Here is a 15,673-nt window from a genome sequence, read left to right as displayed (position 1 = left end):
ATCATTAAAATAAATATCATCATTAAGTTTTACATATTAAAAATTCATATTCTATGAGACATTAATTTTTAAAATAATCTTAGCCGTGTTAATCATTTTTAATTAGATATAAAATTGTCAGTATACAATTCATATATAATTAAGCCTAACTTAAATTAATGATCCAACAATATCAACATAAAGTTAAATTGAAATTTAATTACTTTTTTTAAGTTTTTATATAGTTCAAATTCCTTATAAAATGTTAAATGTGTGTTTATATTCTAGTAGTTAGAATTTGACTTTATCATTGTGAAAACTCGAATGCAAATTTCAGCAACCACATATCATGCATTTTACGTTTTAGACTTCTAAATCTAAATTTTCTAGTTTTTTCTCTGAATATCTCACCACTTCACATAGATACTACTAGAATCAATGGATGAGCCCCCATGTAGTTGGCAAATTGAGATATTGTAATTCTAAATTGTTAACTTTAACTTTTATAATTTCTAACCATGTCAACAGACATGAGATCATAAGGGGTCTAATGGATATCAGATCAAATTTGATTCGATGTTCAGTCTGGATTATTCAATCGGCGTTGAAAGTTCATGCAGCCGATTTAGATTCACAAAATAATTTATAATTACAATTTCTGCACGAATTTTAAAGCAAATCAAACAGTCTAGGTCAACCATCTCTGAAAATAGAAATATATCATAATCCCATTACAACACAAGTAACAGGAAGGCATAGAAGACTATCTCTGAGAAAGAAAAATTACCAGTACTCATGGTAAAACCTCATGCCATATCCATGACATGGAATCAAAAAAGAAAAAATCACACCATACATACCTTTGCCCTGTTTTTTTTTCAGATTAGGTTTCTATAAATTACCCCACAATTATAGTTTCAGCATGAATAAATTGGCAGTTATGAAAATGAGAGTTGGAAGGAATTGAACTTTGATTTTATTCTCAAATAATTTGTGAATTAAATGAGTTCAGTTTTCTCCAACATCTCATATTCAGTTTTAACCTTGCAAGAAAGTAAATATGAAATCATATATGGGTTTATGAGGTATTGAATGTGAGAATTGCAGGAAATCAAACCAATAAATTTATCTGCTTTTCTGAGTTGCTGTTAGTTTGGTTTCCTCCAAAATCTTACCTTCACTTGCTCATTCAAAAACCTTTTTAAATTTAAGGTAGTTGTGTTGTTACTATTCTTCACTTTCAGTGGACTAAATTGACCCATTTAGACACCTTCTAGTGAAAAAAATACCTACACATTGGGGTGTCCTTTGAATCCGGTTTATTTGGTTTTGAATGGATTTGACAAATTTTGAATTAAATGATTTGGTTTTTCGATTTATATGATTCGGTGCAGTTGATTTTTATATTTAGTTTAATTTAGTCTCAATTACTTATCTTGGTTCAATCAAACGAACCGAAATTTACTTCATATTTACTTGAATTATTTCGATTTTTCATATTTGGTTTGATTAAATTGTTGTTGTTTCGATTCGACTCGTATATATCTTGATCTATTTCTAAAATTATTAAATGTATTTATGTATATTGAGTTTTGACTATTTGAAATTTGATATCTTATTTCAATTAGAATTTTTAAAATCGAATAAAATTTTAATTTGACTATCTTAATTTGATTTTAACCAAACCGACTGTTTAAATATTTGTCTACTGATTGAAGTTAATCCGATAAGTTTTAGAGTTGACTTCACAAAAAGATTTGGTAAACTTAAAGACACCCTAGTTCTACTTTATTATTTAAAAAATGATTAATACAATTAAGATTATTTTGAACATTAATCATGTAGAATGTGAACTTTTTATATGTAAAATTTAAGGATGATATTCATTTCAAATAATGGACTAAACTGAATAATTATTAAAATAAAGAATTATAAATTTTTTTGACTTATTTAATAATTTGGTCTCTAAATTTCAAGACAGACTAATCAATTATCTCATTAGGTTAGAGATTGAGAGACTTTAAAGAATTAGATTTAGTGATGCTTTCACGCTCAAGCAACAGCCGGTCTAATTTCAATAAAGATATCAATTGACTCAATAAAGATATCAATTTTTAATTATATAGTAAATTCTATGAAAATTATAAAATTGACGCCTCGTACTTTTTGTGAATAATTTATATGATTGACTCTAATACAAAACTTTCAATATTTGATCTCCATAAAACTCTGCTCCAGCGCTCAAGTCTGACTTGAATTCAGGTACGCTTTCGTATGAATTTTATACTCAACACAAAAACAATATGGTAGATAACTATGACTTTTCTAGTCCCAACAAGTGATATCAAAACCGTTTAATTCAAAATAACTTTTTTTTTAATTGAAATCGTACCAGATCGATATAGTTAATGAGTAGAGTTTTAGTATTGCTGATGAATTTCTATAGTAGAAATCTTATTTGAAGGTTCAGACAGTGACAATTTTGTACAGCGAAAAAGAAAGTTTCGAGTCGGTTCACCATTAATTTTGACCGTGGACCGTTTGTGAACCAAGTCTAGCCAGAAACCTTTTCGATCGAAAATCGATCGCGTAGCGTATTGTGAACCGAGCGTACACCGCACTCATTAAGGGCGTCGGCGATACACCAGCGCGCGTTTTGTGCACCGCGCAAGACCAGCCGAATTAAACCTCGTTTGAGATACACCGCGCGTAGACCGGTTCAGGATAGGTTCACCATGAGCCGCGACAACACCGGATCCGTATCCTTACCTGACTCAACACCATTTCAACGGTCAGATTTAATTTCAGCCGGTGGGTGCTCGGATGGCGTTAGGGGGGCAGTATTATTTTTGCTTTGAGATTCGTGTCAAGTTAAAATTTTCAATTTCATACCGTTTGAGTCAATTGTACTCGGTCAGGTAACCTGAGGGATGTGAATTCCCCCAACTTAGCCTCCTTAATTTCTCCCAAATATAAATAAAAGTCCAAAGTGGGGGCGCACATAGACCAATTCCATTCTAGGGACGGTTTTTGAGGAGATAGCAGTCATTACTAAAAAAACTGTTAGGTTCAAGTTTCAACCACCTGAGAAAAAAATAACCAGTAACTTAAAAATAAATAATCAATATTTCATAGCCAAAAGGCTGTGTTTACATGAGATATATGGCGAAATTTTTTTATTTACCATCTTTGAAAAAAAAAATTTATATTATCAGAACCGTAGTTTCAAACTGGATATTAGCATTGCATTTTAATATCACACAAATTTATATTTATCAGGACCATAGTTTCAAATTGGATATGAGCAGTGCATTTAATATCACAGTGTATTAATTTGGCAGTGCAGTTCTGATAAGTATAGAATTTTTCAGAAAATAGGGTTAAATGTTTTTTTCCCTTTTTTAAAAATGGTAAATAAAAAAATTAGACAATTTCTTCATATATGTCCCTTAATTGCTTCATTGGCTTCCTATGACTCAAAGAGCTAATAAATCAAATTAGACAGTTTCTCTGTTTCAGAACTGCATTACTTTATCTATATTAAAGGAAAATAAATTAAAATTAAAGAAGGAAGATCAAGAGGATAAGGTATATTATACAATAAATTAATATTTTTTTTCAGTAGTACCTAAAATATAAAAGTCAAGAGAATATACTGCAGTGGCTATAGCTAGCTGTTCTGCAATGCATAAAAATACAGTAGCAAGCAATCTTTATTATTTCAGAAACGGTACTGTCACTATTAAATTTTAGAAAGTAGCATCTATCTATCCAGAGATAGAGACTGAACCAATTAGACCTCATTTGTATAAAGAAGTCAAATTAAAATTCCTTTGTATATAGAAGCATCTATGCTCTCCTGTTCCAAGTAGGCCATATATTGAGCTCCAAAATAACAAAGCAAGTTTTCATCAATAGAGAGCTCTGCAGCCATGGCAAACAACACAATAGGCACTGACGACCTGGAATCGGCCAAACCGAATCAGCCGCAAATTAAGCCGAAAACATTCCTAGCGAAGGCGGGTGACAACATTGCGTTTCGGACGAAATGGGCAGAGATAAATGGCGCCATGGGTGATCTTGGCACTTACATCCCCATCATACTTGCTCTTTCCCTTGCCAGGTTTTTATATTGTGATAAATTATATCTAATTATTTTGAACTTTTTGGTAAAACAAAGATGATGTTCATACTTTTTTTTATGTTCTGATGTAGGAATCTCGATTTAGGAACGACTCTTATTTTCACTGGCATTTACAACATAGTCACTGGTCTCCTTTATGGAGTACCGATGCCGGTTCAGCCGATGAAATCCATTGCTGCTGTTGCCATCTCCAATAGCTCTTTCGGTGTCCCTGAAATCATGGCTGCTGGTAAATTTTAAAAAACAAATAATTGATTAATTTCTTGCTGCCAAATTATCTGAAACTATCAACTAATTATATATAGCAAATGTAATATTCAGGTATAATTACTTCGGGTGTTGTTCTTGTACTCGGTGTAACTGGCCTGATGAAAGTCGCATATTGGCTGATACCTCTTTCGGTTGTTAGAGGTATCCAGTTAGCACAAGGTCTCAATTTCGCCATGACAGCCGTGAAGTACATTAGAAACGAGCAAAACCTTGGAAAGGGGAAATCACTCGGTGAACGTCCCTGGACCGGACTTGACGGCTTAATCCTTGCAATCGTCGCATGTTGCTTCATACTTGTGATCAACGGTGCCGGTAAAGAGGCTCAACAACAGAATGAAGATGAAACTAATGATGACGAAAACCCTGATTCTACTGTAAGGCAACGTAAAAATTTCCTGGAGAAGTTAGTGGATTCGATACCATCGGCTGTCATAATTTTTGTTTTGGGGCTTATTTTGGCAATCATTAGGAAGCCCAGTGCTGTCAAGGAGCTACATGCCGGTCCCGAGACAATCCGCGTGGTAGATATCTCTCGGCATGCTTGGAAAGACGGGTTCATTAAAGGCGCAATCCCTCAACTACCTCTTACATTACTGAACTCAGTCATAGCCGTATGTAAATTGTCCAAGGATTTGTTCCCGGAAAAACAAGTTAGTGCCACTTCACTCTCCGTGACAGTCGGGTTGATGAACTTGATCGGGTGTTGGTTCGGTGCCATGCCATGTTGCCATGGGGCGGGTGGTCTAGCGGGTCAGTATAAATTTGGGGGAAGGAGCGGGGGATGTGTAGCAGCACTTGGAGCATTGAAATTGGTGTTAGGGTTGGTGCTTGGCGGGTCAATACTACGGGTGCTTGTTGAATTCCCGGTCGGATTACTTGGTGTGTTGTTACTATTTGCCGGAATTGAATTGGCCATGGCAGCAAGGGACATGTCAACCAAACAAGAGGCTTTTGTGATGCTTGTTTGTACTTCTGTTTCATTGGTTGGATCGAGTGCAGCTCTCGGTTTCCTCTGTGGCATGGTAGCACACGGGATCATCGAGTTAAGGAAGCTTGCACTCAAGTGAGACGATCGATCCCTGTTATGCTTCTTCGAATAATTTATTTGTTCATATTTTCATCAAGATTTCTGTTAGGGTAGAGTTATGTTTGTTTCATGTTTATCATGCTTTTTTTTTCTTTTTCTTTTTTTCTAATAAGAACAAGATTGTATAAATGTTGCTAAGAGTTCAAGCTGTTTTGAACTTTACATGCATGTCAAAATCAGGGGTGCTATTATGAATATGTTCTCTTCTTCAATGCTTTCTTCCATTTTCTGACTTTAATTTTATACTTGCAGTTGAATTCACAACCAAACTACTAGTATAAATTTTATTATACTTTAATTATTAAAGTTTCTTGGGTTCTATAAATTTACTGATTATGTATTATTTTTGTTTTTTTACTGGCACTTTATTGCCATGATAAATGATTTGAAAATATTCTCGCTTTGAAGTTTAGCACAATATAAAGATCCAATTTTGGATACCAGAAAATGAATCAGATACTATTCTTCACCTTCAATGGACTAAATCGACCCATTTAGACAACTTCTAGTGAAAGAATAAAAAACCTATATGTAGGGGTGTCCTTTGGATCCAATTATTTGGTTCTTAATCCAACAAACAAATTTTGGATCAAATGATTCGGTTTTTCAAGTTAGATGTTTCGGTTCAGTTCGGTTTGAATTACTTTAATTTTTTATATTTAATTTGATTTAATCTCACATATTTCGGTTGACAAACCAAAATTTACATAATATTTACTTGAATTATTTCGATTTTTTATATTTAGTTCAATTTTATATTTCTTATATTTATCTTCATATTTATTTCTATAATTATTAAATATAGTTATATATGTATTGAGTTTTGACTTTTTAAATTTGATTTACTTTATTTCAGTTCAATCAAACAAATTAATATATATTCATCATGATTCGATTTGATTTTTGAAAACCAACTAAAATTTTAATTTAACTATTTTAATTCAATTATAACGGAACCGACTGTTTGAATACCTACCTAGTACCTACCTGCACCATCCATCTCATTTTATAAAGAAAGCTTGATTTTTCTATGTAAAAATAAAAAATGGTGATTCCAGAGAGTGATAATATTCGGTAAAAAGAGAAATTAGGGTTTGGGAATACCAGTAGAAACCAGATCCTCTGCATTAACGCACCGTTTGAGATAATCTCTGAACCATCCAATAAAAATCCAGACCAATCCAGCCCACGCCTGTAGCACACAGGGCCCTTTAATATTCGTGCGGATTTAAATCAGACAGTCCTGATCTTAACTCAAAATTTGAGTTGACTCGTAGGATACGAATTCGTACCAGTAGGCTACCTAAGAAAAGCAGCTAATAGGTGCAACAAAACATAATATACTACCAGAATATACCAAAATACCAAGTTCTAAATTGAGAATTTAAAATTACAAAACATACTAATTTGCCTACAAAATAGATGCTCAGCCATTAATTTTAGTATACAATGAACTACCAAAATTTCACCAGCTCAATATCACACCTTCCTTCAAAGATTCAGAATAAATAATTCAACAAAATTTGCCCATAAAAAAAAAAGAGTTACTCTGATTCAGTCTTTCTCTTCTTACCCTCTTTGTTTTGTTTGGCTTCGCGCCTCTCTCTCTTGAGTCCTTTGATGTTATTCGATAAAGGCATATCTCCAACCTTAATAGAACAAATAAATAAGTAAACAAACAAGGGTCATAAATGGAAAAAAGGGAGTTCTATGAAAAGAAAAAACTAAGAAATAGGTTTGAATCAAAACCTTCTGATCAGGCATGTAGATCCTTCCAGTTTTGCCCTCGATAACATCACTCGAGACATTCTTGATCTGAAATGTAATAGATATTATAAGACTTAGTACCCTATAATTACAAAGAAGCCCTTCTTGTTTAAATAATTACAAAGAAAATTCTGTTAGATATTCAAAAGTCCAAACAGTCAACACATTCACCATATGAAAACGTACTTGTAGATCAAATTTTACATTTTTTAGAATTTTTCTTACAATTTTTTTAGATAGGTAGAAAATCACTTGATCTAAAGATTCTAGACCATTCATAAGTAGTAATTTCTTTACCTATCTTAGAAAATAGTAAAAAAATTTCAAAAAATATAAAATTTAGATATACAAAGAATAATGGCTGCTAAATGATGCATATGTATATGTATTATGATAGCAGTTCACCTTCTTCGCCTGATCAGGTGCTTTCATGGCATCTTTGAATAAGCCTTCACTAGGAAGCCGGTGCCTTCTGACGACCAAGTCCATAGAGGGGCCCACCTCAACCAACTCCATTCTTGGTACAGCTGTGCCAGACTTCTTAAGACGAAGTGCACAATGATTCAACAGCACAGATTTTGAGGAGATAGCAGTGCATACATACACGTGATCCACCCCTGTTAGGTTCAGGTTTTCAACCACCTGAGAAGCAATAATGAATTAATATACTTCATATATATATAAAAAAATTCTAATAAAAGATTTGCATGTACCCAAAATATAAGGACCAGAAAAAAGGGAAATGATCTTTGCTGCAAAAGTTAATATTGCCAAAGCAATGCAAAACACAGTATATATGTTTTTAATAATTTGACCATATACTTTTTAAAGAGTTCCCAATATTTCTCATATTTGTAACTAACACCAATTATTGTTTGAACTTTGCAGAAGCAAAAATTAGAAACAAAGGTACATTGAAATTTGAACACAGAACACTCAATATATAAACTACCACAAGTATATTTTCACATATATTCAACTTGCTTCCTGACATACTAATGCAATGTTCTAAATCAAAATCTAAATTCAATTGCCTCTATTCGAGTACATTTGGGCCTAAAAAAGAAAGAACAGTAACAAGAAATAAGAGCAAGAGCATCGAGGTTTCATATGTACAATGATTATTTCACAACAGTCACATAGTCGGGCATAATTACAGTATATACAGTATGAAAACCCTGCTGTTATTTGTGAATATAGGGTGTTAAGCAAAAACCAGAAAACAATGATTACAAGTACCATAGAGTGAGGCTACAGTACTATGCATAGCACATAATGGTCCGTACTATGGTTCAATATCTCCATTTTCAAAGTCCAAACAATCAATCTAAACCGTTCAACATGATCTTCATATAAAAATATACTTGTAGATCAAATTTCAATTTTTTAGATAGGTAGAAAATCACTTGATCTAAAAATTCTAGACCATTCAAAAGTAGTGATTTTCTACCTATCTAAAAAAATAGTACAAAAATCTGAAAAATGAAAAATTTAGTATGCAAGTACATTTTCATATGGAGATCAAGGTGAACAGTTTGGATTGGCTATTTGGACTTTGAAAATGAAAATTATTGATCCGTAGTATGGACCAATCTGCGCTATGCATAGTACCATAGCCTCTCTTGGCATTGGCCAAAAATGAGCATACCTCTCCCCTGAAAATATCAAGTAGCACCTCTTTCAAGTGCTTCAACTCATCAACAGTCTCAAATTCTTCTCCTATAAAAGCAAAGAACGGTTTTGACCCGATTTTCGGTGTCAACTTCTTGTCATATTTGAATGATTCCATGGATTTGAAATTCTCCACTCCAACTTCAACAAGGTCATAGATGTGGTGGTCATATGTTCTCCCAAGAACTAAGTTGTTCGGCCTTTTCTTTGAATGCGCACCATACTGGCACATAAATAATGTAATATTAGTCAGAGAAAAAAATGACCAAATAAAAATTATAGGGGAAATTTCAAAATTTGTAATATCATGTTTACCCTTCTAAATTTGAAGAACTCACAAATTTACCAGATTTATCGAGTTTTAATAGAAAAGTCAATAAATTGGGTAAATTGTGAGTTTTTTAAATTGAAGAGGGTAAATATGATATTATGAATTTTAGAGGACGAAATACACAATTTTGAGATTTATAGGGGTATACATGAAATTCCCCCGAAATTGTATAAATATTTCAAAATTGTGAAAGTCGTGACTAGGACCTTCGTAATGCCAATATTTTAATTTGTTTTGTTACTTTCTTCTTCTCTAAATTTTCTCGACTAAAATCAGGAGATGTAATTAGGAACAATTGATGTTACTAAAAATTAAATAAATAAACAATTAATTAACATACCACAAAAAGACTGCAATCTGTCTTTAGAGAGTAAAACTCCAGAGAGGTCTCGCCACCGCTCTCAAAAGGTCTTATATTTTCATTCTTTTTTGAGAATTTCACCGCACTGCCTCTTTTCAAGTGGTATAACTCAGTCAAAATTGAATTCAATACAGCGCTTGTCTTGGTGCCATGTAGAATCAGTGTTTTCTTCCCATTTTCAACCTAAATAAGAAGTTAAATCAATTATGCACAATTCACTGAAGAAATATATTTTTTTAAACTGAATATTGAAAAAATGTACCACTGATTCAGTGAACCGGATATAATTTTTACAATTAACAAGAGCCAACAACCATTATATTATTTTTGTTGTTTTTATTTATAATAATGCAGTGCACATCCCAAAGAATTAAAACAGAGCACATTATGGTTTGTGCGCTGCTTGAAGCCAAAACTGCTCTGTAAAAATCTTTTGCCGTTCTATTGGGGTATGGTTATTTAGATTAAACCACCATGGATCAACAGCAATCAAGGTTCTATTGGGGTAAAAATTGAACAGCGCAGTTTTGACTTCATGCAGCGCACATATCATAGAATTAAAACAGCACACATATGGTTGGTGCGCTGCATGAAGCCAAAACTGCTCTGTTAAAATCTTTGCCAGTTCTATTGCCTTAGGAGTATGGTTATTTAGATTCAGGTAAAAGAACAACAAATTAACAAAAACAAACAAAAAAGGTGAGAAAGAAATTAAGTGGACTTACGAGTTTAGGAGCGCGTTTCTCAATCTCCCGCTTCGCTCTTTTCGTTTTCGGAGTCCTTATTTGCATGATACCAGCTATGCGAAACCTCAACACGAGCAGAGCCAATCGCCGTAGAGGGAGAGAGAGGCGGAGAGGGGGAAGAGAGAGAGAGAGCGAGCGCAGCCTAGGGTTTTAGAGAGGGTTCTCACTTTTCTCAGCTGGAAGAAAAACGAGCTTAGTTTATAATTCCATCATGGATCAGACGGATGATTAGGTGTCAATAGTCGTGCTTCGTTGATTAGAAGGATTATTGAAGGCCCCCGGAATTTTTAGACCTAAAGTAACATAAATATTCTGTTTATACTCACACCGTTTAATCAGAATCTGCACGACAATTAAAGGAACATAGTTCTGATCTTACGGTGCTGATCTAAACATGAAGTTTATGTTACCTCAGAGATAAATAACTCCGGGGATCCGCAGCTTTTCTTTCTTGGGCTGGAGATTTTTCCTAACTTTTGGAATCACATAAATACTATTGGGCTATTTGGGCTATTTGAAGATTCAATTGGAGAAAGATTTCAGAGGCTTTGGAATTTCTCTGTCCGGCAAGTAAGTCTTATATTGTATTCATTCATGAAATCACATATACGTAGGGGCCAATTTAGGAAAGACCGATGGAAATTTAGGGATGCAAACGGATTGGATACGGGGATCCGATAGTGGTAAACTCATATCCGTATCCGTTTTTATTTCTGGGATGCAAACGGATTGAATACGGATCGAATAGTGGTAAACTCATATTCGTATCCGTTTTTATTTCTCGGATACAGATACATATATTCGCTTTTTTAAATAGTAAATAAAATATTTTTTTAAATATATATTAAACTATATATCTATTATTTGCATGGGCGGATCCACCTTGAGCTAGAGGGGGGCAACGGTCTCTCTCTGGATTTTGAAATTCAGTAGAAAAATACGGATTCGATATCACTTTGCCCCCTTCCTAGAACTAAAAATTTCACCAAACCAGTTCAAAAGCATTGTTAATGAAAAATTGTGTTGTTTTTATATAAAATTTATAGAAATTTACAGATCCGGACCAACTTTGTTGTTTTTTAATATGTAAAGTGATTTTTTTTTATTAAGTAAGAGTATGTTATTTATAATGTTTTTTATTATGTTGATTGTTTTTTTTTATTTAGTATTCGATAGTTAATGAGTTTGAACCCTGTAAGCTATTTGAATCTGATTCCTGCTAAATACTGTATCCGCCCCTGATTATTCGGATGTGAATAAAAAATATTTAAAATTATATCGGTAACCGTATCTGTACGAATATCAGTATTTAATTTTCAGATACGAATCTGAATACGAACGGATAACATCCAACCTGTTTGCACCACCTAAATGGAATTCATATCACGTGTGAGGTAACTCAAATTTTGAGTTTTGATATGCTTTTAGGGTATAAACGGAGTTAATGCGGAGCGAATAATGTTAATATTAAATTTGTATGTGTGTTTCAATGATTGAAACGAATACAGATAGTAAATAGATGTCAAAAATTAAAATCAAATCTGTCTTAAATGGAAACGGAGCAAATAATTCATAAATATGAATAAAAAATGGATTATTGAGTCATATAAATAATCCAATTAAATAATATAATACAAGTATTATAATTAAAAAAAATTAATAATGTAAAATAAAAAAAGAACAAAAAAAAGTTGCTCCGATCTGGAGCACAGTTTAATTAGTCCCACAAGTCACAACTGTAATCAAAAGTGTAATCGTGGGCTGTTACATTTCTATGCGGTTATAGAATTGGATGATTTTTTATGAATCCGCAAATTTATCATGTTTCTGCATTCGGATCCGAAAATTATTCGATCCGTTTACACCTCTAATTTAGCCGAAATATTTATTGATAGAAAAATAAACAAATATCGACAATGAAAAAAGAAATGGTGTAAAATTGAGATTTAGGAAAAACATGATAGTCTGTTCTAATTACTCTCTAATTAAACTGCGGGAAAAAAAAAAAAAGTTCTGGTCTTCATAGACTATCACGGCCAAAGGCCTTCGTAGACTATCATGGCTAGAGATGAAGGCCTGATAGTCTATGAAGCCCAGAAAAAAAAATTGCAGTTTAATTAGAGAGTAATTAGAGCAGATTAACCAGGCCATCAATATTGGACATTATAAACTATCACATTTTTTCTATATCTCAATTTTACTCCATTGTCGATATTTATTTATTATTTTTCTATTAATAAAAATTTCAGCTAATTTAGCACATATATTAAAAAGACTTTGTATATTCTATTTTGGATCAAATTAATTCGGATTCTGACTGGATTGTGCCGATCCAAACTAAAAATATGATTGTGCATATCTGCTACAAAATCGAAGAAAAGTATTCCTTAATATATGGTTATGCAAAAAATTATTACTTAATCTATCAAGAAATTAAGATAAACAATGAAAAATGAAAAAAAAAAAAAAATTGACCAATTCCTTGTTGATACTTAATGAAAATTTTGCTCAATACATTTTTTTTTTCATATGTCAAATCTTTGTTGAACGTATTGAAAGTTTACAATTCTTAATTAATAAACGAAATAATTTTATTACTTCGGTTTGCTGAATTTTATGTCTTTTATTATACTTATATGTTTATTTACAAATAATAAAGTAGGAGGAAAGTAAATTATTTTTTAGATTTTTTGTGACAGTGGATTTATGTGCACAATCAAACGGATAATTTATTTCTAAACGAGCGTACAAATTTTGGAGCAAATTAGACGATTCTGATAAGCATCAAACTAATTTAGTTTTCAAAGCTGAAGAAGCAAATACAAAATTGAAATGGATGTTGACTCAATTATATAATTAGGAGATCAGATCTACATTTCAATAATTGAATTTTTTTTATTTAAGCTGTCCTTTTCTGCAATTATTTTTCCTTCAAACAGCATTTCATTTCAATAAATGTATTTCTTTATTATCAATTTAAATACCTGAAAATAATTTTATTAGAGGAGCTAGGCTACAATTGATAGACAAGAGCAGAGAAATCTCAAAATATCTTGTATAGTTTTCATGTGTAAAAATCAAAATAAACAAAAAAAAAAATGTGATACTATAATGTTGTTTGTTATATATGAGCATGAAATTAATGTGAGGATTTCTATGAATGGATTATAAACACTAAAAAAAATATCACTTAATTCTTCTATCTAAAATCTTGCACCTTACCGTCTATTTACCTAACAAAGTCGTCTATGTATTAATCAAACACAAAAATATAAATTTAAAATAAGATAATGGAGTAAACTAAAAAAAAATTTATTAATTTTTAGCAACCGAAAAATTATATCGGTTTTGTTTCTCTATTATAGAATTGCTTAATCCATCTGAACTAAAATCTTTTCTACTTTGTTGCGGCCCAATTGCTCCATAAATATTGAAAATTTTAACAAAGTTAGTTATTTAATTATATCCAATTCATTTCAAAATAAATTATTTATTTAAAAATATTAATTTATCTGTCTTAACCAATGCCTTTTCCAATTAATTAGATAAAATGATTTTGAGATCTTGAGGTATTGGTAGGGCAAACTCGAGTTTCAGCTCATGTGCCATCAATGTATTGAAATTTTCTCCGCATAAATTAATATTTTTCTCAAATTGTTTCGTTATTGATGATTTTTATTCCAAATTAAAAAAAATTCAAATATAGAAAACATTTTGCAGAATCTATTTTGTACGTTAATAAAATTTTGAGACAAAATTGTGTAATAATAACGAATGTTTTTAAGTAATTGTGGAAATGAGCTGAGAATTATATTATGCGACTGTTATGCAATTTCATCCGTAAATGTTGGTTCTTCTGAAGAAATTCATTTAAATGATGTATTCAAACAAATTTTTTTTTGCAAATGATAACTAAATTATGCAAAACTCGAGTTATAATTTTTGTGAGAAATTAACAAAAAAAACTTTTAATCCTTATTTGGATAAAATTATAAAAATATATGCATTGTTTCATATGTCAAATCTTTGTGGAACGTATTGAAAGTTTACAATTTTTAAAAAAATATATTTTTCATAATGCTGCAAAGTCTCCTCATTAAAAAAGAAATAATTTTATTACCCTTCGTTTTCTGAATTTTATAACTTTTATTATACTTACATGTTTATTTACAAATAATAAAGTAGGAGGAAATTAAAAGAAATAAAAAACCGACTCTGTATCCGGCATTTTTTTAAGTTGTTAGTCCCAAAAATTTTACAAGTCATAAAATATATATTTTTTTTCATCAATGCCTTCAGCTCATGAGCTTCTCTTGCTAATTTTTTTTCTTCATGGCCAGAAAATGGCATCTGTCTGTGTGCCTCTTGATGAAGTATTATTTTTTAGATTTTCTGTGGCACTGGTTTTATGTGCACAACCAACCGATCACTGATATCGTTGTATTTAAGCTTTGTAGTAGAGATGCTAAGTTAATTCATTTTGCATCATTTTTTACTGTTTGATTTTATGTTAAATTAATTCAAAATTTTAATTTTTGCATAAAAAAATATTATTCGTAAAATAGAACAATTTGAACAGTTTCAATTTCTTAATTATTAATTTAATATTGATATAATTAATTTTAAAATAAATTCACCAAAAATATTATGAGCTTAAAGGATACTATAGTTTTACTCAAATAAATGTATCTCTTTATTTTATTTTATTTTTGGGCTTTTTATTACCAATTTAAACACCGGAAAAGAATATAGGCCAATTCTAGACCTCTCTTAGTAAATAAAATAATTTTATTAGGGGATGTTATAATTAACGGACGGGAACAGGGAAATATCAAAATATCATGTATTTCTTCTCATGTGTAAAAATCAAACTAAACACAAAACATGTGATACTATGATATTATTTGTTATAAATGTGCATGAAATTAATGTGAGAACTCATGTGAATGGGTGATAAACACTAAAAATATTAGTTAATTCTCACTCTATAAACTAACACCTCACCGTCTATCTACCTAGCTAGGTTGTATATATGTCAATCAAACACAAAAGTATAAATTCAAAATAAGATAATGGAGAAAACTAAAAAAACATAATTATTTTTGGGGAACGAAGAAGAGTTATATCAATTTTGTTTTCTAAAGAGTCAACGTGAAATTTTCCCTTAAATTCAATACCAGAATTTTATATGAAAGATACTTGATAGTTAAAAGTAAGTTATTAATGTTGTATGGTTGATTCAGGTCGATAAATAAACACAAATGAAAGACGTAATTTTGTAATTTATATTATATTTACGAGTTTTTGATGGTTTTAC

General features: G+C 31.4%; 2 protein-coding genes across 2 annotated transcripts; one reads left to right on the top strand and one right to left on the bottom strand.

Annotated features, from left to right (window-relative positions):
* Positions 1-3,836: 3,836 nt before the first annotated feature.
* Positions 3,837-5,692, top strand: LOC144560987 (molybdate transporter 1-like). The gene is made up of 3 exons (XM_078310209.1): positions 3,837-4,102; positions 4,195-4,352; positions 4,445-5,692. The coding sequence occupies exons 1-3, from the start codon at positions 3,912-3,914 to the stop codon at positions 5,458-5,460; spliced, it is 1,365 nt and encodes a 454-aa protein (XP_078166335.1). The 5' UTR covers positions 3,837-3,911; the 3' UTR covers positions 5,461-5,692.
* A 1,113-nt stretch (positions 5,693-6,805) lies between these two features.
* LOC144561044 (ribosome production factor 2 homolog) lies at positions 6,806-10,546 on the bottom strand. Its single transcript, XM_078310264.1, has 6 exons — positions 10,336-10,546; positions 9,590-9,793; positions 8,896-9,141; positions 7,653-7,889; positions 7,230-7,295; positions 6,806-7,129 (listed from the first exon to the last, which is right to left on the bottom strand). The coding sequence occupies exons 1-6, from the start codon at positions 10,399-10,401 to the stop codon at positions 7,025-7,027; spliced, it is 924 nt and encodes a 307-aa protein (XP_078166390.1). The 5' UTR covers positions 10,402-10,546; the 3' UTR covers positions 6,806-7,024.
* Positions 10,547-15,673: the final 5,127 nt, after the last annotated feature.

Source organism: Carex rostrata, chromosome 1, assembly GCF_964058835.1.
Source record: "Carex rostrata chromosome 1, lpCarRost1.2, whole genome shotgun sequence".
NCBI classification, from domain to species: domain Eukaryota; kingdom Viridiplantae; phylum Streptophyta; class Magnoliopsida; order Poales; family Cyperaceae; genus Carex; species Carex rostrata.
This window is presented reverse-complemented; position numbering and strand designations above follow the sequence as displayed.

Bases quoted from the DNA above. Each gene is read 5' to 3' on its own strand.
- LOC144560987 (XM_078310209.1), top strand. From the start codon at position 3,912: ATGGCAAACAACACAATAGGCACTGACGACCTGGAATCGGCCAAACCG. The intron at 4,103-4,194 runs GTTTTTATATTG...GTTCTGATGTAG, and splicing joins CTTGCTCTTTCCCTTGCCAG to GAATCTCGATTTAGGAACGA. The intron at 4,353-4,444 runs GTAAATTTTAAA...TGTAATATTCAG, and splicing joins CCCTGAAATCATGGCTGCTG to GTATAATTACTTCGGGTGTT.
- LOC144561044 (XM_078310264.1), bottom strand. From the start codon at position 10,401: ATGCAAATAAGGACTCCGAAAACGAAAAGAGCGAAGCGGGAGATTGAG. The intron at 7,890-8,895 runs GTATGCTCATTT...ATTGCTTCTCAG, and splicing joins TTGATATTTTCAGGGGAGAG to GTGGTTGAAAACCTGAACCT. The intron at 7,130-7,229 runs GTTTTGATTCAA...TGTTCTATTAAG, and splicing joins TCTACATGCCTGATCAGAAG to GTTGGAGATATGCCTTTATC.